This window comes from Nelumbo lutea, chromosome 2, assembly GCF_056320005.1.
Source record: "Nelumbo lutea isolate HS-2025 chromosome 2, American lotus-T2T, whole genome shotgun sequence".
NCBI classification, from domain to species: Eukaryota; Viridiplantae; Streptophyta; class Magnoliopsida; order Proteales; family Nelumbonaceae; genus Nelumbo; species Nelumbo lutea.
In genome coordinates this window covers 62,257,648-62,284,048 of record NC_142685.1, presented here as the reverse complement: position 1 = coordinate 62,284,048, position 26,401 = coordinate 62,257,648, and the positions used below count along the sequence as shown (strand labels likewise).

The 26,401-nt window shown below is 40.3% G+C and overlaps 1 protein-coding gene across 1 annotated transcript in view; it reads right to left on the bottom strand.

The window, feature by feature from the left end:
• The window catches only part of LOC148871118 (histone deacetylase 9-like), a 68,682-nt gene that overhangs the window by 27,462 nt on the left and 14,819 nt on the right, over positions 1-26,401 (bottom strand). The window contains exons 4-6 of the mRNA XM_088970917.1: positions 22,692-22,766; positions 22,395-22,614; positions 16,270-16,333 (exon numbers count right to left, since the gene is read on the bottom strand). Of these exons, the coding sequence (XP_088827043.1) occupies positions 16,270-16,333; positions 22,395-22,614; positions 22,692-22,766 (359 nt within the window). The remainder of the gene's footprint in view (positions 1-16,269; positions 16,334-22,394; positions 22,615-22,691; positions 22,767-26,401) is intronic.

Here is a 26,401-nt window from a genome sequence, read left to right as displayed (position 1 = left end):
ATCCAAGCTTGGCCTCTCCAACACATTTGCTGAAAAAAGGACCTTGTAAAACTGCACTATTGCACCTGAAACTTCCTTGTCTCCTTTGAAGTGAGCTCCCCCAATGTTAATTTGTTTGATAGTGTTAATCCTTCTCCTTGCATTTGCTACCTAGTGGAAGACAGAAGTATTGTTGTCCCCTTCTTTTAACCACTGTACCCTTGACTTTTGTCTCCAAACTATCTCTTCCATGCGAGAAAGGCGACACACCTCTTCTATAGCTAAAGACCTTTGCACAGTTTCTTCCCCTGATAATAGGGACTTTTCCTCTTTAAGATCCAGGGCATTAAGTTTTTCGATTCACTGTTGCTTCCTCAACATAATACACCCCATCTCCTTTTTACACCAGTCTTTTATTTTCTGTTTAAGAAATCTTTAATTTAGCCCACAGCACAAAATCAGGCTTACCTTCGAAAACTGCTTCAGGTCACCGTTCCTCTAACTTTTCTATGAAGCAGCAATCCTTGTGGTGCAACCACAAGGTTTGATGTCACTTTGATAAGCATTGAAGCAGCAATCCTCATTTAAACACAAATAATATTTGATAATTAACAATACAAAATTTTATTCCTTGTAAAGAAAAGAGCTAACCGCAAGGATCAGACATATACAAAAACAGCACAAGTGCTGACCAACATTCAGGTAGAGGAGATTATATCAAAGTAATTACAACTGTGACTCTAGGGGTCATTACTTGGTGTAATGGTAATATCCCGGGCTGCCATGTGCAACAACATAGGTTTGAGTCTGAGAGCGGCCACTTTGTGCAAAAAAAAATGTCAAGACCACAGATAGCAGGGACCAGTATTTGGTAGTGACCTTTTTAGTTACAACTATGACCCTCCCAGACAGCCACAAACTAGATCAGAAACAAAGAACCTTGAATTGGTTAAACTGTCAGCAGCAGTATTGGCACTCCTTGGAACCCAGATGAACAAGCTGCTCAGTTGTCTTTCCAACACATTAATCTCTCTTATAATGAATCTGAATGCCCAAGGGACTTCCTTTACTGTTTTTAACCACAAAATGCTAGCAGTTGCATTCAATCAATAAATTGCTAAAATTGTTCATCGCAGCTAACTTTAGTCCTTGTAAAACTGCAAGCAACTTAGCCCTCAAAGAATTACCAATACCCACAGTTCCTGAATAGCTTAATATAAATAAGGCACCAAGGCAAGGCGACAGGGGGGGGGCACCTTGTCGCCTAGTCGCCCAGGTGATGGATTTTTTTAAGTAAAAACATGTATCCTAGGGTAGTTCCTTAGGTTCCATAATCATATTTCCCTAATAAATATCCATAATTTTCATAAGAAAAGTATAAACTTCATGTTAAAGTATAGAAAATCAACATATTCATGAGAAGAAAAAGAGGAAAGAAAAGAAAATTGAAAAAAATAGGGGCTGAACCCCTATTTCTGTTATAGGAAAAGAAGAAAAGAAAATGTGGAAGAAGAAGAAGAAGAAGAAATTAGTATATAAACACACAAGATTAGTAAAGAAAAAGAAGAAAATGTATTGATTGGACAACATTTTATATTCTTTCTTACTTATTAGTTCAGGTTTTGAGGTCTTTGAGGGTTCAATACAGCATTTAGCAATGTTTGTGTTGATTAAACCCTAACAAATAAGAAAATAATAAAAAGAAATTAGTATATAAACACATAAAATGAATATTTTAGTTTAAAAATGTCTATTTTATAATTATAACCTCAAAATATTAAGAATATAAAAGATTTTTATAACACGCAATAGAAAACTGATTGGCGATTAGGCAAGGCGAACCTCCAAGGGCGCCTTGTCACCTAAGTGCCGCCTTGACAACAATTATTGCCATCCTCATCTCACACAATACCTCCAATTCCTGACAGGAAGTTGGCCATGTGGAAGGAATATTTATCAAAAGGTGGTTGTTATGCAGGAAAGAAGAAGAGAGGAAGAGAGAATAGAGAGAGAAGAAGAGAGATGAGAGATCTGAGAACCTAAAGTCTTGCTGGCGGCGCCAGCTTTTTTGTATATATACTAGGGCGACAGAATATAAAAAATAAGAGAATTAACAACTTTTAACACTCCCTCAAGTTGGGACATAGATGTCAATCATGCCCAACTTGTCACATAAATCATGATCATGTGAGTGGTGTAACCCTTTTGTAAAGATGTCTACAAGTTGATCTTCAGAGTTGACATAAGGAGTACACACTTCCCCTGTGACAACCTTTTCTCTGATAAAGTGGTTGTCGATTTCAATGTGTTTAGTTCTATCGTGCAGCACTAGATTAGCAACAATGTTTATGGTTGCTTTGTTATCACAGAATTGGGTCATAGGTCCGTCAACTGGAAAACCCAACTCACTCAACAAATTTTTTAGCCACATAATTTCAGCCACTCCATGAGACATTGCCCGATATTCAGCTTCAGCACTAGATCTAGCTACCACATTCTGCTTTTTGCTTCTCCAGGTAACTAGATTACCTCCTATAAATGTACAATAGCCACTAGTTAACTTCCTGTCATTCAGGGATCATGCCCAATCTGCACCAGTATACACTTCAACTTTCAAATGTCCATATTTTGAAACAACAAACCTGCACCTGGGAACTTCTTAAGATATCTGAGAACTCTTTCTACTGCTTCAAGATGGGTAGTCTTAGGTCATGCATGAACTGGCTAAGAACACCCACTGCATAAGCTATGCCTAGTCGAGTCATACAAAGATATAACAATCCTCCTACAAGTCTCTGGAACTGTTTCACATCCTTGATGGGTTCACCTTGACAGTCACCTAGTTTGTGGTTAGGATCAATAGGGGAATCAACTGGCTTCACTCCCAATTTTCCTGTATCCTAGAGTAGATATAGGACATACTTTCTTTGGGAAATGAAGATACCCTTTTGTGAGCGGGCCACTTCAATCCCGAAGAAGTACCTTGGAGGACCTAGATCCTTCACTTCAAACGTAGCAAGAAAATTCTTCAACTTTTGAATTTCATCCTTTCAATCACCAGTGATAAATATATCATCAACATATACTATCAGTGCTACAATTTTTCCTTCCCCTCTTTCCACAAACAATGTGTGATCAGATTGACACTGCTTGTATCCTCTTTGTTGTACTGCTACAGGGAACCTACTAAACCAAGCCCTTGGTGATTGTTTCAGCCCATATAATGATTTCTTTAACCTGCACAATTTTTGTTCATTACCTTGAGCCCAAAAACCAGGGGTTGTACCATGTATACTTCCTCTTCAAGATCACCATTCAGAAAGGCATTCTTGATGTCAAGCTTATGAAGAACCCAGTCAAGATTAGTAGCAAGGGAGAAAATGACTCTAATGGAGTTCATCTTAGCAACTGGTGCAAAAGTTTCTACATAATTTACTCCACACACTTGTGTAAACCCCTTTGCCACTAAACAATCTTTATACCGCCAAACGGTGCCATCAGCCCTGTGTTTAACCATGAAAACCCATTTACATCCAACCGGATACTTCCCCTCAAGAAGATCTACTAGTTCCCATGTACCATTTTTATGTAACGCAATAATGTCTTCCTTCATAGCATCTGTCCATTCAGGTACCAAAAGAGCTTATGCCACATTCTCAGGGACAGGAATACTATCAATGGAAGAGAAAAAGGCCCGAAAGGAGGGTGAAATGTTTTCATAGGAAACAAAGTGGGAAATGGGGTGTTCAGTGGTGCAAGATCTAACACCTTTCCAGTGAGTAATAGGAAGGTCAAGGTCATTAGCAACAGATGTATCAATAGCAATAGGGTCAAGAACATCAACAGGAACCAAGGTACCTGAATGGGTATGATCCGCCCCCGAAGAGTCTAATGGCATTGGTGGTACAGCTTCTAGGTGCTCCATAGCTCTTGAACATTGTTCAAAAATAATTAGTTTTATGGTATTTTTCTGAGTAGATGTTTTATGTTAGTTGTTAGATAGGCGGTGGGGACCACAGTAGTTATGTGAGTCCAAATTTTATTATGTTTTTTGAGTGTTATATATGATGCTTTATGTTTTGCCGCCCTAAAAGGGCATAGTTGTCTTTGTATTGTTCTATTATTTTACTATAAATAATAAGTGAAGGGGGCGGCCAGATTATTGCTCTCTTTTCTTTCAACTTCTCTTCTTCTCTTCTTCCTTCCTTCTCTCTTCAAGAAATTACTTTCTTTCATATTTTTTAATTCAGCAGCTTTCTCATGTAGCCCTAGATCAGCCGACTACATGTAGTAAAGGGTTGATCGATCTGCTATAGATTGCCCAGTTCTTGTAGTTTTTGGTAGGACCTAGACATCAGGAAGGTGATCTACTGTTCGACATCAAAATCAGGACGAACTGGAGTACGTGGAAGAGTCCCAGAAAAGTTGGACTCTTTGTTTTTTATCTGACCTTGTGTGCCCAGGTATTGTTAGTTTTCTTTTGATTTTCTGAAGAGGGTGGTTTGGTTTCTAAAATTTTCTAGGCCTCCCGGAGTGATCGATTCACTTTTCTCTCTATTGGGAGGCGTGGGGAGAGAGATTTCCCTCCATGTAGGGTTTTCTTCTTCCGGAAGGGTTGGTTTCTGTGTGCCTGGTATTGAATTATTTTTTGAAGGTCTCCAATCTATTTTTTTCTTACTGTTGAACTGTTTGAAGTAAAATGGAGAATTGGAATACCAAGATGAAATTTACCGGTACTGTAGGACTGGGTGTTGGAGGTAGTAGTGATATTTTTGGGTCTGGGATCATTACTATAGTAAAACTTGATGGTACAAATTATTTGGAGTGGGCACAATCAACTAAGATGGCTATTGGTGCTCATGGAAAATTACGGTATCTCATTAGGGAGGAAAAGAAACCTAATACAGACTCTTCCCAATGGGTGCAAGAGAATTACATGGTAATGTCCTGGCTCTGTAATTCTATGTTACATCATATTGCAAAAAATTTCCTATGGGCTAATATTGCTAAGGAGATTTGAGATGGAATGACTGAAACCTACTCTCAGAAGCAAAATGAAGCTAGAGACTATCAGTTAAGAAATCAAGTGATATGTATGAAACAGGGAGAAAAACCTTTTGTTGTGTATTTCTCCATGCTGAAAACCCTATGGCAGGAAATAGATCACTTAGAAACTGTGGTATGGGAAAATGTAAATAATGCAGCAACTTATCACAGACTGGTAGAGAGGAATAGGGATTTTGAGTTCTTGGCAGGGCTGAACCCTGAATTTGACATTGCTAGGCAGCATATTCTTTCTAGGGAGGGTGTGACACTCTCTCAAGCCTATGCTTTTGTCTCTAGAGAGGAGAGTAGGAGGAATGTAACTTTGAAACAACAAAACCTAAGCCAAATGGAGACAGGGGGAGTAGTGAGAATAGAAGGGAAGATAAGAAGGACTTGGTGTGTGATTATTGCAAGAAGCCTAAGCATACCAAGGACACTTGTTGGAAGCTTCATCCAAATCTTTTCCCTGTTCGGATAAGAAACAGGAAGGGAAATGCAAATGTAGGCACTACAACAAACTCTTAAGCCCCTCTCTCCCAAACTGATTGGGAATCCATTGCAGTAGCAGCAGTGAGAACAGAACTGGAAAGGTTTGGACAGCTTATGAGTAAGAAAGATTCACCCAACTCTAGCCTTCTAGATGGACAGCAGAATGCAAGAGCCAACTACATCACTTCCTTTGTACATATAGGTAGTTCATATGCAACTGCAAATCTTGCATCCACTTCAGGTAAGGAGGGACTTCCTTGGATTATAGACTCAAGAGCATCTAAGTATATAACTAATGCCCCTACAATTTTCAGTTCCTATCAATTGTGCTCTGGTAGAGACAGTCTACAGCAAATGGTTCACATATGCCCATTGCTGGGAAGGGGACAGTTAGAGTGACCAACGATATAACTTTGTCTTTTGTTTTACATGTCCCTAGACTTCATACCAACCTATTGTCTGTTAGTTCTTTGACAAAAAAATTTGAATTGTTCTGTGACCTTTCTTCCTGGTAATTGTGTTTTGCGGGATCTGGAGCCAAAGAAGATGATTGGGATGGTCGTGAGGTGAATGGAGTCTACCTTCTGGATGAGATTCCGAGATATAAGGGTCATCATGTTAGCAGCAACAATAGTAGGGGGTCAGAGTCAGTGAACCAAATTATGCTTTGGCACAATCGCTTGGGACATCTTTCTTTTACTTCTTTGAAATGTCTTTTCCCAAAGTTGTTTGAGCCTATTCAATTATCTACTTTGGAGTGTGAGAGTTGTCAGTTAGGAAAGCATTGTAGACAGTCTTATAAACCAAGTAATAAAAGTACTTGTACTTTTAATATTGTTCACACTGATGATGAGATCACGTGATGAGATTCCTAACTTAGTACGACAATTCCACCATATGGTTCTCACACAATTTGGAGTGAGAACTAAGGCTTTTAGATCAAATAATGCCAGAGAGTAATTTGAGAAGAACCTAACCACGTATCTCTAAGAACATGGTGTAGTTCATCAAAGCAGTTGTGCATATACACCGCAACAGAATGGAGTTGCTGAGAAGAAAAACAGACACATTGTGGAGGTGGCAAGGAGTCTTATGGTTTCCTGTGCAGTTCTGGGGAAATGCAGTTCTTACAGTCGTACATGTGATTAACCATGTTCCTTCATGGACTTTGGGGTTTAAGGTGCCACTTAGCCTCCTTTTTTCCAGATGGAGAGATATTTCATATACCTCTGAGGGTTTTTGGTTGTGTTTCTTTTTTTTTTTTTTTTGATGAATAATAATAAATTTATTGATTCAAAAGTAAATTTAGAGTGAGTTCATACATCATCTCAGCAAGAGGCGCGAGCCACAGCCCCTCCTTGAATCTTACAAGTAAACTAGGAAAGAAAAACAAGAATCACAACTGAGCCCAAAATAATTCTTCCCTATTTACCCCTTGCTTAGCTAACATATCTGACAAAGTATTTGCTGATCTCCCTACCCACTGTACAGTGACCAACATATTCCTTGTCAACCAACTGAATTTCTTCATTTCATTCTTGTATCGCCACATAGCTTCTTCAGAATTTTTCAACCAACCCACCACCAGTTTGGAGTCCCCCTCGATTATTAGTTGTTGTACCCCCAGCTAGTTTGCAAATTGCACCCCTTGTACAGCAGCTAAAAGTTCTGCCCTGATGGAGTTCCCAAATCCCAAGGGACCTGAGTAAAGCAACAAAATCTCTCCCTTCGCATTTCTCAAAGCACCCCCCATTCCGGATAAACCTGGATTACCCATGCTACTTCCATCAAAGTTCAACTTTAGTGAGCCTTCGGATGGAGGAGACCAGCTTGTAATTGATTTGTCCTTTAGAGATGAACACCTCGCTACTGTTGACCAATTTCTCCAAAGGTCATTAAAGGAGAATTGATGAAAGATTTACAAGGTTTTCAGCCAAAGTATTGCCCTATTCAACACACAGTCTTTCAAATCCTGGCTGCTCCTTTCCTTTTCTTGAAAGATTCTAAGATTTCTTTCTTTCCAAAGGGTCCAAATCAAAGCAGCATGAGCACATCTCCACATAATTCTCCTTATTTTTGTAGGCCAATAAAAGGTAGAATGCTTGAAGAGCATGTGAACTTTTGCTGGTAGACTCCAACTACCCCCAAACAACGAAAGTAGCCAAAGCCCAAAGGTCTGCAGAAAAGGAACAAGATATTAATAAATGGTAACAATCCTCACCGTGAGCTCTACAGAGGATACACCAATTTTGTAGGTTATCTAAAGTGTTTACTTTCCCATGGAATACTTCCCAACAAAATACCATAATTTTTGGGGGAACTGGCCTACACCAAATTTCTTTTGACAGAAAGGGTTGGTGAGTAAAAAGTTGAGAGATGGACTTGAAGAAAGAAGCACAAGTGAAGGTTCCATTGGGTCTAGGAGTCCAAACCCTCTTATCTGGCTTGGAGGGATCCAAACAAACCTGATAAAGACAACCAAGCAAAGCAGAAAGAGAATCAATTTCATCATCCCTACAACCTCTACGAAACCCAAAATCCCAAGTAGGATCTAAGGGTGTTCCCAAAGGTGAGACAAATTTTGAGACCACCTCTTTTTTGTACAAAGAAATAGAAAATAGCGAAGGGAACAAATCCTTTAACGGTGCGTCTCCTACCCAAATATTCCCAAAAATGGACAGAGTTGCCAAAACAAACTTCATACGTGATAAAATTGAGGAATTGGGGAAGGGTGTTGTGAATAGCCTTCCAAGGTGCTGCTAGGTTAGCTTGCCTCGATACACCAGCATCCTATTCATTCTTTGACCTCCCATGAATGCTTCCCACCACCTCATGCCACAAACTCTCTCTTTCCAAAGGCCAATGCCACAACCATTTCCCCAACAGAGTTTGAGTTTTTCTAGTTACCCTCCCAAGTCCCAAACCCCCCTCTTCTTTACTTCTGCACACAAATTCCCAATTAACCAAGTGATCATTTTTTCCTTGTCCCGACTCCCATAAGAAATCTCTCATCAACTTCTCCAGTTTCCTAGCTTCCCTAACTGGTATCCTAAAAACAGAAAAATTTTCTTTTGTTCACATTCTTGTCCCTCATCGTAAGAAATTGGATCCTAAGGCCAAGAAATGTGTTTTTCTTGGGTATGCTCAAAACCAAAAGGGGTATTGCTATTATGACCCAGTGTCGAGGAGCAGATTTGTCACTATGGATGTTACCTTTTTTGAATTCACATTCTTCTTCTCAAGTAGTTCTCCTCAGAGGGAGAGTTTTGGGGAGAAGAACTCACAATCTGTTCCTCTTCCTGTTTCTGTGGTGCCTCCATCAGTTCAGCCACCACCTGCACCTCCAGTTTCATTACCTGAGCCACTATGGGCAGCCTCACAACAATATCAGCGCCAGAAAATGATGGTTAACTCCACACATCCTCGATCCACACCACTCTATGTTAGTCCTTCTAAAACTCCAGATTCGACAAATATAGTTCCAGGTATTCCTCTTGAGCCTGAGCCTGTTATGTTTTCTGATGATAATTTTCTGTCCCTAACACCATTGTTGCAGTTGATCCCACTGACCTTGATCTTCCCATTGCAGTTCGTAAAGGGAAGAGAAAGTGTACAGCCCACTGCATTTCACACCATCTTTCCTACAGTGCCTTATCACCCTCCTACCATGCTTTTCTTTCTTCCCTGGATTCTGTGTCTACACCCAGGAATGTTACTGAGGCTCTCTCCAAACCTGAGTGAAAAACAGCCATGCAAGATGAGATGGATGCTTTGGTCAAAAACCAAACTTGGGAAATAGTTGATCTCCCCCCAGACAAGGAGACAGTTGGATGTCGATGGGTATTCACAGTGAAGTATACGACCGATGGCAAGATAGAGAGGTACGAGGCAAGGTTGGTAGCAAAAGGGTATACTCAGACCTATGGTATTGATTATTTGGAAACCTTTGCACTAGTAGCTAAGATGAGTTCAGTTCGTATCCTTTTATCTCAAGCAGACACCTATTCATGGCCATTGTTCCAGCTTGATGTCAAAAATGCTTTCTTCAATGGTGACTTATAGGAGGAGGTATATATGGACATTCCAACAAGCTTTTATAAAATGTTGGTAAAGGAAATGTGTGCACACTCAGAAAATATTTGTATGGGCTGAAACAGTCACCTAGGGCTTGGTTTGATAGGTTCAGAGGAGCACTCATTCATTTTGAATACACACAGACACAGTCTGATCACACCCTCTTTGTGAAGAGGAGAGATGCTTTGGTGTCAATTCTGATTGTGTATGTGGATGATATAGTGGTGACAGGAAATGATCTGGAGGAGATTGATGATCTCAAAAAATCATTGCAACAAGAATTTGATATCAAAGATCTTGGTGAGCTCAAGTACTTCTTAGGGATTGAAGTTTTAAGATCTAAGCACGGGATCTTCATTTCATAGAGAAAGTATGTACTTGACCTACTGCGAGAGACTGGGAAGCTGGGACTAAATTAGCAGACACTCCTATTGATTCAAATCACAGAATTAATGGTGTGGATGGTGAATTGGTAAAGGATGTTGGGAGATATCAAAGAATGGTGGGCCGACTACTATATTTGTGTATGACACGACCAGATATTTCTTATGCTGTCAGTGTTGTGTGCATGCACATCGGGTTCAGCACCGGGAAACTATTGAGAGAATAGTTGCATATCTGAAAAAGCAACCTGGCAGAGCCATTCTTTTCTCAAATCATGAGAATCTGAAGCTAGAATCCTATACAGATGTAGACTGGGCAGGATGCTTAGATGACAGGAGGCCTACATCAAGAGTGTGTACCTTTGTAGGTGGAAACTTGATCTCCTGAAAGAGTAAGAAGCAAGCGGTTGTGGCAAGGTCAAGTGTAGAGGTTGAGTATAGATCCATGGCTCATGGTGTCTCCGAACTTCTTTGGGTTAGGTCTCTTTTGATTGATATTGGGGTGAAAGCAGAGGAACCTGTGATGTTATACTGTGACAATCAAGCTGCAATCAATATTGCCCACAATCCAATTTAGCATGATAGGACAAAACCATTTTCTCCTCATTCCTATACTCCCCTTGAGGAGAAACAGGGAAGAAAGGCTCACCCTCAAAGAATGAGACATCCATATAAACATAAAATTTCCGAGAAACAAGATCAAAGCACTAGTACCCCTTATGAGTGAAAGAGTACCCCAAGAAGATACTAGGAATAACATGAAGATCTAACTTTCCACGAGTGGGTGACAGATTTTGAACAAAACAACAACAACTTAACACATTAGGAGTAATAGAAAGAAGGGGAGCCTAGGGAAAACAAGCTAATGGGACTTTGCACTCTAACCAACGAGAGGGCATACGGTTGATGAGATAGGTAGCACAAAGGACCGCCTCAAGCCAAAAACGTTTTGGGACACTCATATGAATTAGTAACCCCCAGGCCACTTCAAGGTGTCGGTTCTTTCTTTCAGCAACACCAATTTGTTGTGGTATTCGGGCACAAGAGCTATAGTGAAGTGAACCACGCAAAGCAAAAAACTTCGTGAGATCACTATGAAAATATCTTTGGCATTATCCGATTGAAAATTTTGGATTTTAGTTTGAAATTGGGTGAAGATCATCCGCTGAAAATCTTGAATAATTTTGGGTACTTAATCCCTAGTTCACATGGGATATACCCATGTATATCTGGAATAATCATCGATAATTGTAATAAAATACTTGTAGCCACTCTCAGATGGTAAAGTAACAGGGCCCCAAACATTAGAATGAACAATGTAGAAAGGAAATTCATATTTATTATTCCTTGAAGAAAAATGAGTTCTACATTGCTTACTCAATTAACAAGTTTGACAAGTAAATTTTGGCACTGATACTGACTTAAACAACTCTGGAAACACAATTTTTAAAGACTCAAAAGATAAATGACCAAGACGACTATGCCATAAATAGACCTGACTCTTACAAGATTGGCTCTTAGACTCTGTAACTTGAAGACTAGCCTTATTCTCCAGCATGTAAAGTCTATCCACCATACATCCTGGATCACACGGTAAGAAGGGAAAAAGGTCATTGTTCACTGAGCAGTTTAAGGAATTAGTAATACTACTAACAAAGAACAAATTAATGGGAAATTTCGGGACATGTAAAACATTAGAGAAGGTAAGGCCAAAGGAAAGAGAAAGGGTTCCTTGACCAACTATGGTAGAGTATGATCCATCAGTTAATCTCACCTTGTCTCTTCCAAAAAGGAGGTGATAGGTTTGAAAGTAAGAGGACTTACCAGTCATGTGTTTAGACGCTCCAAAATCAATGATCCAAGGAGTGTCAAGGGTATGAAATGCTACATGGAAAACTATGGCAGAGTTATATCTAATGTAGACGCAAATGAAGTTGAGAGAGGAGCATCCATATGACGAATTGCTCTACCATAGAGCTCTAAATGGTCACAGAAGGAATTAATAATATCCTCCCTTGGATCAAATCCAGAGGAGTGTGCTTTCTTGTACCTTGCTATCCTAACTTTTTATTCGACTCTAATCCTTTCTTCTTACACAAATCTTAAGCCCATTTCAGCTTCTCATGAAGATTCCAACATGTATCTCGGGTGTGTCGAGGTTTCTAGCAATGAGTACACCATAGTTTGTCTTTGTCATCCACCTTTTTTTGAAAATCCCCCTTCTTAAAGGTATTTCCCCCACCAGTAGTAACACTCCCTTTCATTGCCAACACAACTGCATCCCATCTAGAATTGTCCAGCAAAATTCTTCTACTTTCTTCTAATTGTGCTAGAGCATAAACTTCCTAGACGGATGGAAGATCCTTGCTACCTAGGATCTGGACTCTGATAGATTCATATGCAGGATTCAAGCCATGTAGGAAAGCAAACACTCTTTGCTAGGAAACAAGTTTTTTGTACAATTTTGCATCTTCATCACACTTCCAGTCCACAGTCTGATAATGATTAACTCCTTCCAGACAAAGGTCAAGTCTGAATAGTATACAGACAAGCACCTCTCCCCTTGTTTACAAGTGAACGATTCTGCCTATAATTGGTAAATTTTTGCATAGAGACACAATTCAAAATAGGTTGATTTTGCTTGTTCCCATATCTCATTTGCCGTTTCAGCCCACATAAAATTCCTTCTTATTTGAGGTTGCATAGACATTGAAAGCCAGGACATGATCATAATGTTTTCCTGGTTCCATCTGTCATATTCAGCACTCCCAGAATTGGGTTCTTTGATTCTCTCAATTTATATAACCTATCTTTCCCCTTGCAGTAATGTACAACTTAGTCCCTCTTGACCACTCTAAATAATTTAAGCCATCGAGAGGAATAACAGCCATGGGAAAGGATAGGTCCACACCCCCACTCATTCCATTCTGCATTGAGGAAACACTGGATGTAGCAGAATCTTCACCGCTCAGGATTATAGATTCAAAAACTCTTAAAGTGGGTACAAAACCATAAAGAAAAAGGTCTAACACCAAGGGAGAAAGGAACCCCTTTTTTTCTTCGGAAACACAACCCTTTTCTGTCAAACACAGGTGCTGTTACAGCACTAACAAGTCATCCCTTGACCTACAGAATCAAACTGGTTGCTGTCACATTGCATACAGGTCATCTCTTGACCTACATATCAACAGAGATGCTGTCATAGCAAGTACAGGTCACTCTCTGACCTTTAGTTCACCATAAAAGCTGCTATCGCAGCACACAAAAGGTCTTCACAATCTAGAGTTTATACAGGGGTCAATTGACCCCACAAATAAGGAAAGAAAGAGGTGCTGATCACCTCACATCCAATCAGCAGACCTAGTACAGATTCTGCCCTGGCACACGACCAGAAAAAAAGGAGAGAGGTTACTTCAGTGCGCGAGAAAACCTTGATCTTCAATCAGCCAAACAGTAGATGAGTGGCAGATCTGGAAATCTGGTGCGAAGGAAACTGTTCACTCGATCTCTCCTTTCAGATCTGGTAGTCCCGCTCTGATACCATGTTATGCCGAGGAAGAGAGAAGAGAGAGAGAGAGAGAGAGAGAGAAAGAGAGAAGAAGAAGAAGAAGAGAGAAGAGAGATCTGAGAGCCTAAAGTCTTGCTCACGGCGCCAACTTTTTGTATATATAATAGGGCGACAGGATATAAAAAAAAAAGAGAAATTTACAATAGTACCCTTGCGGTACTATACTTGGAGAATTAGCAGCTTGTAACAGTGGTAAACTTCACATTGATAAGGAGTGTTTTATTTTCATTCCCTATTTATTATTGCCCGTGGTTATTTCAAATCCCTACCAGTGTTGCAAAGCTTTTGCCTTTTAGAAATGAAAATGAGGACCTTTTTATGGGCTGGTTGGGGGAACAAATTCAAATCCCATTTGAGGAATTGGAAAGCTGTGTGTAAACCAAAGAAATTTGGTGGTTTAGGCATCAGGGGTATCAGGAATATTAACAGGGCTCTCTTCAGCAAATGGTGTTAGAGATTCAGTAAGGAAAATCGAAGTCAATGGATAAGAATCATAGATAATAAATATGGGCTCCAAACCTTGATTGGAAATACTTGTACAAATTTGAATTTGTTCCCCTAACCAGCATCTCCCCAAGAGGTGTGCTCTTTGAAGTAATACCTTTAATGTCCTCCCTGATTTCCTAAAGGGCATACTTGTACAAAGTCGGCAAAGGTAACCACAACAAATTCTGGCAATAAATGGTGTGGGGATCTCACTTTGAAGGAAAGATTCCCTGTCATTTTATATAGCTCAAAAAAAGGAAGCTGTAGTTGAAGGCTGCTTTGATCTGGACCATCTGGTGAACGGAAAAGTAGTTTGGGGCCACACATTTGGAAGAAATATCGATGACTGGGAAATAGTTCTGCTAATTCAGCTGCTAAGTCTCATTCAAAGCACAAAGCCTAACTCGCTATCTGAAGATGAAAGAATATGTCTGGGGAGAGTTCAGGCAAGTTTTCAGTTAGTCTTTCTATAGTAGCCCCTTGGGAGGATAATGATTTGCCCTGAGCCTTAATCTGGACTCTAGAGCTCCCACATACCTTCAAAATAGCCTTCTTGGTAATTGGTATGGTCTGCAGCCCTTGAAAGACGCTCAACTACATACCAGCTGTCTAGTAGAGGACTAGAGGTAGAGGGATGCCTCTACTCACGTAGCCCAGCATCTTATGTTCTTTATGTAATGAGCCCCCTGATCCTCAAAATCACATCTTTGTTCACTGCAGCTTTCCTTAGCAGCTGACAATGACAAGGTCCTGCTTTGATCTTCACTTTTGCCAACCTGAACCGGTTCTTCAACTTCCAAAAGGGTGAACAATCAAGGATCTAAATAAAAGGGGGAAATTGTTATAGAAGACTGTACTGGCTGCCATTTTGTGGACTATATGGATGGGAAAAAACCATCGCATATTTGATAAAAATTTTCAGATTTAGATAAAGTTAAAAGCAATGTTCAGAGAACCGGGCCGAGCATAAAACCAGAAAAGAGAGGTTCATGGGTAAGTACATATACTGCAGGTCAATAAATATTATAAATAATATATTTTACAAACATTATCATACCTGAATGTGATAGATAGATGGCCAAGACTTTAATTTGTATGGTAAATGACCAGGGTTCAAGTCTCTCAACTTACATGTTCTTTAAAATACGTGTATAAAAGCAATATATACATTAAAGTGGCATAAATGATTACAACAAGTGGATTAGTGGTTACATGCCAACACCACTTTCAAACTTCCATTCATTAGAGATTGGGTGGTTCACCGGTCAGCAGGTTTTGACAGATTTTTCACAAGTTGCAATTTTTGGGCATGATAGGGGTCCAGGTCATGGTTCAAGTGGTTCAACCGGCCAATCTGGTCCGGTTTTCTAAACAATGGTTAAAGGTAATCTTATAGGCTTATTGTGTTCTTGGTTGGGTGTACACTGTAAAAAGGATATTTCATGGTGACCAGCTTAATTCTTTTTTGTAAGTTGGACCTTTCTTTGGGTAACTTCTGAGGTTTTTCATGGTGTCCACTTTATTTCTTTTTTGCATGTTTGGACCTTTATTCGGGTAACTTCTGAGGTTTTATATTCCCATTGTACAGATTCTCTTTGTATATGGTCTGATGTAATTGACTTTCAATATCAATACAATACTTTACATACAAAAAAAAAATCTTAGGTGATAAGATATCATTTTCTTTGATAAATCTTAGGAGATATGCTATCTTTTTTTTATAACTCTCTCTTTGCTTCAACTTAATCACCAAAACACCATCCTTACATGATTCAGCACCCCCATATGTCTTCTTGTCCCCAACTTCTATTGAAAACTTCCAATCTACTCATTGACATCTGAATTTGTGGGTTTGAGATTTTTCTCTTTCCTTCTCTTCTAATTCTAAGAAAACTTTTCTGCAAAAATCTTCACTTCCTGAAAGAAGAACTCCAACTTCTTACCCACTTCTTTTCTTTTTCAAGCACATTATTCAAATCACTTTCTTATTTATCTTAAACATTTTGTCATAAGTTACATTATCATCTCAAAACTCCTTTTCACCACCTCCTTTTCCATTCAACATACTTCCTCAACACAATCTCTAATCAACATATCCATTAGCTCAACAATGGGATTTGTTCAATAGTTCAAGTATGGCTCTTTGCAATCTATTTTTTTCCTATAGTGATATCTTATTAAAACCATATAAAAGGAAAAATGCAGAAAATTAATAATCAAGTTAAACAAGCAAAAAAGGATCACCTTAACATCGCCAGTTCCAGGAAAGAACATATCCCCATATTTGTGAAAGCTGACAGTCATCACCCTGTCATATGAAACTTTGTCAATGTAAATTCCAAAAGAATGAATGATCCCATTTGTACTATGAAATTCAGTCCACATAAATGAAAGCCTCTTTATATGATTAGTCCATCCAAGAAAAGGCAAGTAAAATACAACTAAAAATAAGTTATTTAGCAGATTGTACAATATGTCAATATTGTAAAGAGACTGGGCCGAATGGGTCCTACTATCTTCTATTGTAATATTTTTTCTATTTTCCAATTAGCTAATGGACCTGTTATTTCTTTTTGTTTAATCTCTTTATGTTACAGCCTACCTGGTCGCCCACTTAAGGGCATACTTGTAATTATTTTAACATTACTTTTTAGTAAAAGGGATTAGAGAGGAGAGGGAAGGATTATTCATACCTTTCTTCTTCTTCATCCTCTTTTCCCATCTTCTTCTATTGTACTGCTGCTCTTACCTTTCTTCCTCCTTTTTCTCTATAATTTTTCAAGTGTACACCTATTTTTAAGGACTCGTTTACATCTTGGTATCAGAGCAGCTTTCTTTCTTCCTTCTTTTCTTCATCCTCTTTTCCCATACACCCTTTAATTAAGAGAGTGTATGGAGAGATAGGCTCTCTATAGCTCAGAGGATCTCTAACCTAGTTGGTAGAGGGTTTGGAGAGTTTAAATTTGGCTGGATTATGCCAAGAAGTGGAGTTGTTCTGTTGCTGCCCAAAACCCTTGCCGACTAGAGACTTTTGAGGTACAGGTAAAAGTGAAGCTTTGGGTGTGGCGCTCTGTGCTTGGGAGGTGTCTTTTGACTCCTGAAGGAGGGCAGTTCAGGTCTGGAAGAGATTGGGAAGCTCAGGTAGGAGCGACTACATCTTCTATCTTCCTCCCCAACAGCTGGACGGAGTAAAACCCTAGTTTTCAAGCATCTGGGTTCTAGTTTGACTTCAAGTAAGTTTATATAGACCAAATTTCTGGTTCTTTGATTTTCGTTTGATTAATGGAGCCATACGGAAGTGAGTTCAAGCAAGTGCTGGTTTCTGGCCTCGGCTCGGTAGATTCCGTTTTGACTGGTGTGACCACAATCAAGCTAGATGGGACAAATTATCTTGCTTGGGCACAGTCTATAAGAATTTATGTCTGTAGTAGAGGAAAACTCGGGTATCTCACAGGTAGTAAAGTGAAACCCGAAGAGACAGACCCTGAATTTGAGAAATGGATGCAAGAGAACTATACAGTCATTGGATGGTTGGTCAACTCTATGCAACCTCAGATAAGTCAGCATTATCATCTCTGGATGTCTTCGGCTAAGGAAATATGGGACAATGTTACTGAGACCTATTCACAGAAGTTGAATGTAGCCAGAGTCTACAAGTTGAAAAGTGACGTGAAGAACCTAAGACAAGGGGAGAATAGTGTAGCAATCCACTATCCTATACTGAAATCCCTATGGCAAGAAATTGATGTTATGGAGACAGTTGTATGGGAGAGTAAGAATGATGCTTAAATGTATAGGAAGTTGGTGGAGAGAAATAGGGTGTTTGAATTTCTTACTGGACTCAACCCTGAGTTTGACATCATTAGGCAAAATACTGGCCAAAGATAAGGTTACTCTTTCCCAAGAATACGCTATGATAAGCAATGAGGAGAGTAGGCAACGGGTTCAGTTACAGAGTCCACCTACAAAACACTTTGCACATGTTGGAATAAAGCCAAAGGTTCCTATTGAGAAAAAGGAGCGGAAATGTAAATATTGCAAGAAATCGAGGCATACAAAGGACACTTGCTGGAAGCTTCAACCTGAGCTTCTTCCGGACAGCTTTAAGAATAACAACAGTTCTAAGAAGGGAAGGCAGGCAAGAAAGCCTAAGACAGCTAATGTTGCTACATTACCTAAAGGAGGAAATAAGGAGAGTGAAGAAAAACCAACCATTGAGCAAATGGTAGCAATGAAGACGGATTTTGAAAAGTATGGGAGGCTGCTAAATCACTTAGAAGCTATTGTTTCTTCATCTCACTCTTCCGGCAACACATCATCATCATCAGCATTTGCTCACTCAGGTATTTGTACTTCTGCAAATCATGCTTCAGTTTCAGGTAATCATAAAATCCCTTGCATTATTGATTCTGATGCATCAGACCATATGACCAGCATGTCTAATCTCTTCTACTCATACCACCTTCTCTCTCTGGTAAAGAGAAAATATCCCTTGTTGATGGGTCTCTTGCTCCCATTTCTGGTAAAGGAGATATAAAGACCTCTGACACCCTTTATTTATCCTCTGTCCTTCATGTCCCTAAACTTAATAAAAACCTTTTATCTGTTAGCAGCTTAACTAAATCCATGAATTGTAGCATAACCCTTTTTCTCACACATTGTGTTTTTTAGGACCTGCAATCTCAGACGAGGATTGGGAGTGGCAATGAGGCGAATGAAATATACTTGCTGGACACACCGGATAGAGCTTTTGGACCACCTCATGGAGTTGCCTTACAGTCGGTCTTGTCAAAGTCTATTGACAAAGTCTCGTTATGTCACTTTCGGTTTGGTCCTTTGTCTTTTTCTGCTTTGAGTCATTTGTTTCTAAATATGTTTAAGGGAGTGTCTTTATCGAGTCTTCATTGTGAGTCGTGTGAACTAACAAACCATTGTAGACATTCTTATTCAGTAAACAATAAAAGATCTCTTTCTCTTTTTCATATTGTTCACTCTGATGTGTGGGGGCCATATCATTTGCCAACTATGAGGGGTTACAGGTACTTTATTCTTTTTATTGATGACTACTCTCGTTACACTTTGATTTATCTCATGAAATCCAGGGATGAAGTACCAGCTATTGTGCAAAAAATTCATGAACTCATCCTCACCCAGTTTAACACTCGGATCAAAATAATTCGTTCTAATAATGCTAAGGAGTATTTTGAGAAAACCCTCTCCGCCTATCTTGAAACTTTTGGGGTTATTCATCAAAGTTCTTGTTCCTACACTCCACAACAGAACAGAGTGGCGAAAAGGAAGAACCAACAAGTGGTTGAAAGTGCCAGATCCCTCCTGTTTGCATCCCATGTTCCAATAAAATTTTGGGAAGATGTTATTCTTACCGCTACCTTTTTGATCAATCGTATGCCCTCCCAAGTTCTTAACTTCAAAACCCCCCTTTAACCTTCTTTTCCCGGATGAGGATCTTTTTTCTCTTCCTCTCTGTGTTTTTGGGTGCACTTGTTATGTGCATGTTCACAGCCATCAAAGGTACAAATTTGAACCTAAAGCTCACAAATGTGTTTTTCTGGGATATGCCCCTGAGGGGGAGACATCTAAAGATCCCTTTGTTATGTCTCCAGCTGTTCATCTTCCCATTCCTCTTGAGTCCTCTCATGAGGTGTCCACTTCTCCCACTGGACCTACCTCCAATATTCTAATTCCTCCTCCACCTCATTCTCCTGTAATTCATCCTCATCCTGTTCTCCAAAGGTGGTACCAAAGGCACAAATTCAGACATGGGCAAGTTGTTTCCACTCCTACAGAAGAGCCCCTTGCTCCTCCCATCATTACTGAGGTAACAGACCAGCCTTCCTCTGACCCATCTACATCTTTCCCAGACCTTGACCTTCCTATTGCTCTCCGCAAGGGCAAGCGGAAGTGTACAATCCATTGTATCTCCAAACACCTGTCTTACAGCCTTCTCTCTCCTTCCTACTACTCTCTCCTTGCTTCTATTTCTTCCCATGTGATACTCAGGTCCGTACCGGAAGCCTTATCTAAACCTGAATGGAGGGATGCTATGATGGCTAAACTAGATGCTTTGCATAAGAACCATACTTAGGATATCGTTGACTAGCCTGAAGGGAAGGAACCAGTGGGTTGTAAATGGGTGTTTACCTTTAAATATCACTCTGATGGATTTATTGAGAGGTTTAAGGCTAGGCTGGTTGCTAAAGGCTACACTCAGATGTATGGTATTGATTATCTTGAGACATTTGCTCCTGTAGCTAAGATAACCTCAGTCAGGGTTTTGTTATCTTTAGCCGCTACTTTTGATTGGCCCCTACACCAGTTTGATATTAAAAATGCCTTCTTAAATGGAGACCTACATTAAGAGGTCTATATGTCTTTGCCTCCAGGGGTGTAAGGGAAGAAAATGCAAGGCAAGGTATGTAAACTACAGAAATCTATTTATGGTCTCAAACAGTCTCCTCGGGCTTGGTTTGAGAAGTTCAGGGTTGCTCTTGTCTCTTTTGGTTACACACAAAGTCAATCTGATCATACCCTGTTCTTGAAGAGAAATGGCTCTCTGGTGACCTTTTTTATAGTAGTTTATGTTGATGATATTGTGGTCACGGGTAATGACACTCAAGAGGTCTGTAAACTCAAAAGATTCCTTAACTCTGAATTTGAGATCAAGGATTTGGGAGATCTTCAGTATTTTTTGGGCATTGAAGTTGCTAAATCTAAGGATGGTATCTTCATTTTTCAGCGTAAATATGTCCTTGACCTCCATGCCGAGACTAGTAAACTTGGAGCTAAACCAATCTCCACTCCTATTGATCCCAATCATAAGCTTTTTGCTACAGATGGTGACATTTTATCTGATAAGGGGGTGTTTCAGAGACTGCTTGGGAAGTTGTTATATCTTTGCATGACTCAACCAAATATTTCCTATGTAGTAAGTGTTATTAGTCAATTTATGCATTCTCCCAGAGATACTCATTTAGCTGCTGCAGAAAGGGTTCTGTATTACTTGAAAGGTACTCCATGGAAAGGTATTCTATTTGCCAAACATGGACATATGAAGCTGGAAGCTTTCACTGATGCTGATTAGACAGGATGTATTGATGATAGGAGATCCACCTAAGGTTATTGTGCTCTGGTCGCTGGGAACATTGTGTCGTGGAGGAGTAAGAAACAGTCTGTAGTAGCTAGATCTTCAGCAGAAGCAAAATACAAGGCAATGGCACATGGTGTGTCAGAATTACTGTGGCTATGATCCCTTTTAGAAGAATTGGGGGTTGACTATGAGAAGCCAATGATGCTCTACTGTGACAACCAAGAAGCTATCAATATTGCACATAATCCTGTTCAACATGACAGAACTAAGCACATTGAGGTTGATACACATTTTATAAGGGAAAGAGTTTCCTCATGAGAAGTTTGTTTGTCATTCATCACATTAGAAGAACAGTTGGCTGATATCTTGACCAAAGGAGTTCCAGAAGGGAAAATGACACCCTATATAAGCAAGCTGGGCATGATTGACATCAATGCTCAGCTTGGAAGGGAGTGTAAGGAGACAGGGCCAAATGGGTCCTAGTATCTTCTCTTGTAATAATTTTTCTATTTTCCTGTTAGATAATGGGCCTGTTATTTCTTTTTGTTTAATCTCTTTATGTTACTGCCTAGTTGACCGCCCACTTAAGGGCATACTTGTAATTATTTTAACATTAATTTTTAGTAAAAGGGATTAGAGAAGAGAGGGAAGGATTATTCGAACCTATCTTCTTCTTCCTATTTTCCCATCTTCTTCTCTTGTACTGCTGCTCTTACTTTTCTTCCTCCTTTTCCTCTCTAATTTTTCAAGTTTACACCTATTTTTGAGGACTGGTTTACATCTAATATAGCAGTCAGTTATGTATATCTTTTTTATGTTAAACATGCATGAGTATCAGGTTTACTGCCACCCAATAAATTCTCACCAATTAGGCAGTCTGAGTACATCAATAAGGACTACATGTATCATATATGAGTGAAGAATAAACGTGTGGTGTCCTTGACAAGCATAAAACATCTTTCTTTTTGTCATTCTCAATTTTCAATCCAGATTGTCAATATCATGCATTGCCACATTAAATAGTCCCGTAGGTTCCAAAACTGTAATTTAGTTGACCACATAAATTATACACTTTATTTGTGCTTACTTCAACACAGTTGAGACAATCCATATTGCTGAATCCATGGTCCTGGAATCTGCAAGACATTTAGTATGGCATCTAATGAGCTATTTCATGTTTACCACACCATTTATCAAATTTGTTCCAGATTATTGTGGGTATAATGAACTCCATCCTATCCTCAAAATAAACTATTAGTACCTATCAGTGAAATAAAAGGCTTCTTCAACTCCATCTCCATGATGCACATCTATATCAATATATAGAACCCTAGCATGATACTTGAGGAGTTCTAGAATCCCCAAGACTAAGTCATTAATGTAACAAAAGCCAGATGCTTCAGATTTCTTTGCATGATGCAATCCACCAGCCCAATTTATGGCAATATCACAAAGCTGATTGTTCAACCTCCGTGCAGCATCTGTTGACAACAGAAATTCGGTTTAAGTAAAACTTCATACAACCTTTTAAAAGCAATAGTGAAAAGTTAAGCCGTACCTATTGTTCCCCCAGCATAAATTTGACAAAACTCAAACAAGTTGTCAAACACTGGGCAATCTTCTCCAAGATTATCTGAAGGTAAAAGGAAAAGAAATGTTTTAGTGATAAACATGAAATCAATAGCGAAAAACTATAATTTAACTGGAACCAATTAAGGCCAAAGTTGAGTTCAGAAGGTAATAATAAACACCACCAAAGAGGAGAAAAATAACATTTATCGAATTCTAGAAAAGAGTTTATCAAGTCACCGATTTGCTAGCATCCTGGCAACAAAACTACAACATATTTAGTATGACCGTATGACAAAGATACGGGAAAAGTCAACTATACCAATTGAAGCTAAAAAGTGCGGGAAAATGGAGTTTCAAGTCGGCAGCTACTTGGAGAAGAAGGCTGGAGTTTGAAGCTAAAAAGTATGTGTTTGAAGCTTGCAGAAACAAGGGACAGGCGTGCTTGAAGATCAGAGAAAAGAAACACACAACCATCTTTCTTTGCAGGGATGCAGTGTTTTGGTTGAAGGGTTTCGTGGATGCAGTTACGTACAGCAAGACACAAGTTGGATGGAAATGTCAGCTGAATAGGGGAAGGAAGAGCTTTATAGCCGAGCTAAGAAACAACAGAAAGGGGTGGTTCACAGCAGTCGCAGAAACTTTTAGGAAAAGCAACAGGAAGGTAGTGTGTATTCCGGAAGGAAACAAGAAGACAGGGTGGAAGTGTTTTGCAGATAAGTTACAGGAGTATCTGGTAGTGACGGAGAGGATTGAAAAGGTGCAGCAAAAAATTCCAACAGAGAAAACAGAGACGGGGGTGGAAGAGAGTGTTCTGGTAGGAAAGGAAGAGCAGAAAACTCAGAAGGTAGTGGAGGAATGTTTTGCGTGCTCTGTTAAATCAAGTAAACTGGAGTTCGAAGTGGACAAGCAGGATTGGAGCAATAAATTTGTGTTGACGGCTGGAAGGAAGGTCACGGACTGGCAGCTCGTTGCCAAGGAGATAAGGAAGAACTGGTGCATTAGAGAACCTGTTCTTGTGATGCCCTTCTGTGAAAACAGAGCTATCCTTGACATAGGAGAAGCGAAAATGGAACTCTCTGCTATTGAAACAAAGGACGGATTGATAGTCGTTGAAGGATGGCGTATGTCTTGTAATGAGCGAGACATTTCAGTAGCTTGTTTCGGCATCAAGCTTCTTGAGGTGCCATTCAATCTCTGGAATAAATCGCTCGTTGAAAAAATAGTCCACACGACGGGTGGATTAATGGAGGATTGTAGTTTCACAGACTTGAAGGCGATCAAGGCAAGAATCCGAGGGATCAAGCCGGAGGAGGTGCCTCGGTTGGTTACTTTCTTCTCGGAGGGACTATGGAGAGGATTTGGGTCCTGACGGAAGAGGAAGCGTCGCTGTGGAGAAGTTGTTCAAAGGAGGAAGAAGGAGGTGACATGGAGGAAGAAGGATTACATGGCAAAGTTTTAGTGGGAGGGGAGGGGAAAGAAAGGGGGGACATTTTAGGGAAGAGGAAGCGTCGGGTTCGAGAGGGGTTTTGGGCAGCCACATCGAAAAAGGAAACAATTTAAAAACTTTTAAAATGAACCATCAGGTGGTCGGCCCATCATATGCTGATGTGGTGAAGAATTCAAGTGGCCCGAGCCGTCAAATGGCTCAACCTAAGCCGGTCAAAGGTGTGGGTGGGGTGACAGCTAAACCGGGGGCTTGTAGCTTTCCTAGTGACCCACGTGATAACTTAATGTATCACGTGGGTCGGTGCAGAGGTGAGGGAAAGGGGATGGGCGGACCGAACAGCGAACCGGGGGGAAGTGCCCCCGACCCACGTGATAACTTAAAGCCTCACGTGGGTCGGGAAAAGGGGTTAGATTGTGGGCCGATGCTAGACAATGCCCATGGTCTATCTTCTTCCACATTGGCGAGTTCAGAAAGGAGAAAGTTGCAGAGGCAGAACGAAGGTGACAGGGAGCTGCGATGGGTACCTCACCGGAACCTTGAAGCTTATTGTTCTGTGCGTCGCCCCTCAGAGAAGCCGAATCCCAGGTATGTAAGAGAGAGAACTGATGAAAGGGAGGAATGGGATGAAGGTTGGGTGCATTATGAGGTAAACAACGAAGAAATGGAGGACAGTGTGGATGAGGATAGCAGCGTCGGAAGTGTGAATGATAAGGGTGAATCCGATATAGGTAACATCGGCGGGCTGCACATCACCAGTTTATTCCAGGAGGACTTAGAGGAGGAATGGAGACTGAACCCAGACAGCCAGAGGAATCTGACAGGTGATGGAGGAAGAGTTGAGTCCTGCGAAAGTAATGGGACTGAAGGCAGAAATCAGACGGTTGCGCTCCCAAGGCTTCCGATTGTGCAAGATGAAGAAAAAGGGGTAAACTTGGAGAACCTGAGGCAGAGCGGGAACACAACAATAAGGGATAAACAATGGGTAGAGAGGACAGATCGCCAAACTAGCCAAAGGACAGAAAGGTCTACCAACCAACTCAGGGAGACAGACATTGACCAACCCTTTGAACAAGAAAGAGTGGACGGTAACAACAGTCTGCATCCCCAATCATTCTTCCAGTTAAACCCAAATAACCAGTTGAATTCAGTTTGTGCTACTAATGTGCTCTCTGTGTCCTATGTTCCAGATTCCGTTCCTGTCCCATGCTCAACAGCCCTTGCATGTGCTTCCAACCAAGGTGGTGGGTTCTCAAAGAGTGTGATGAGGAGAGGGGAGGACTGTGGGGAGAGGCTGGAAGGAAGATAATGGGAATGAAAAAGTTTTGGAAACTATTGAGAAAGTCTTTAAGGAAGTTGAACAAGAGTTGAGACAGACGGAGAATTTAGAGGAGAGGGATCAGGCGGAAAGGAAGAAGGAGAGGAGGGGAGAATTGGAAGGGAATTTGTAGAACAGATAGTGGTGGAGGACTCTAAGGAGGAGGCCACGATAGCAGAATTTGTGGGGAAGTTGGGGTGTAGTCTGGAAGACTTGAATGTACTCAAAGAAGGCTTATCAAAGAGGAAGAAGGAAATCAAAACAAAGAAGAGGAAATTAAGTGAAGTTGAGAGATTGAAAAGAGATGTGGAAGGTGACAAGAAGTTCAGGGTAAAGGGAGATAGAAGGAAAAGGGGAAAGTAGTGGTTAGGTGAAGAAGTGAACTAAAAAATAAGTGAGAATGAAGACACTTAGTCGGAATATGAGGGGAATAGGAAGTGCAAGGAAAAGAGCAGCGATAAAAGAGGTAATAAAGAGGTATGACCCAGACATAGTACTATTACAAGAGTACAAGAGAATGGAGTTTAATAATAAATGGGCAAGGAGTGTATGGAAAGCCAGGGGGATTAGTTGGGTGGCTGCTCCCTCGTGGGGTGCTTCGGGGGGGATAATAACAATGTGGAAGAGGGATGTGGTGGAAGGCTTGGAGGAATTGATTGAAAAATACTCAGTTTCTATAAAGTTTAAACAGCAAAAGAATGGCTATGTGTGGGTGCTCACAAATGTCTACGGACCAAATGACTACAGAGAGAGAGGAATTGTGGGAGGAATTGACTGATGTTCGAGGGTTGTGGGATGGGCCCTAGTGTGTGGGTGGAGACTTTAACGTGACTATATACTCGGAGGAAACCAATAAGACTAATCAGAGGGTGATAGCTAGCATGAGGAAATTTAACAGGTTTGTGAATGCCTTTGAGCTTAAGGATATACCTTT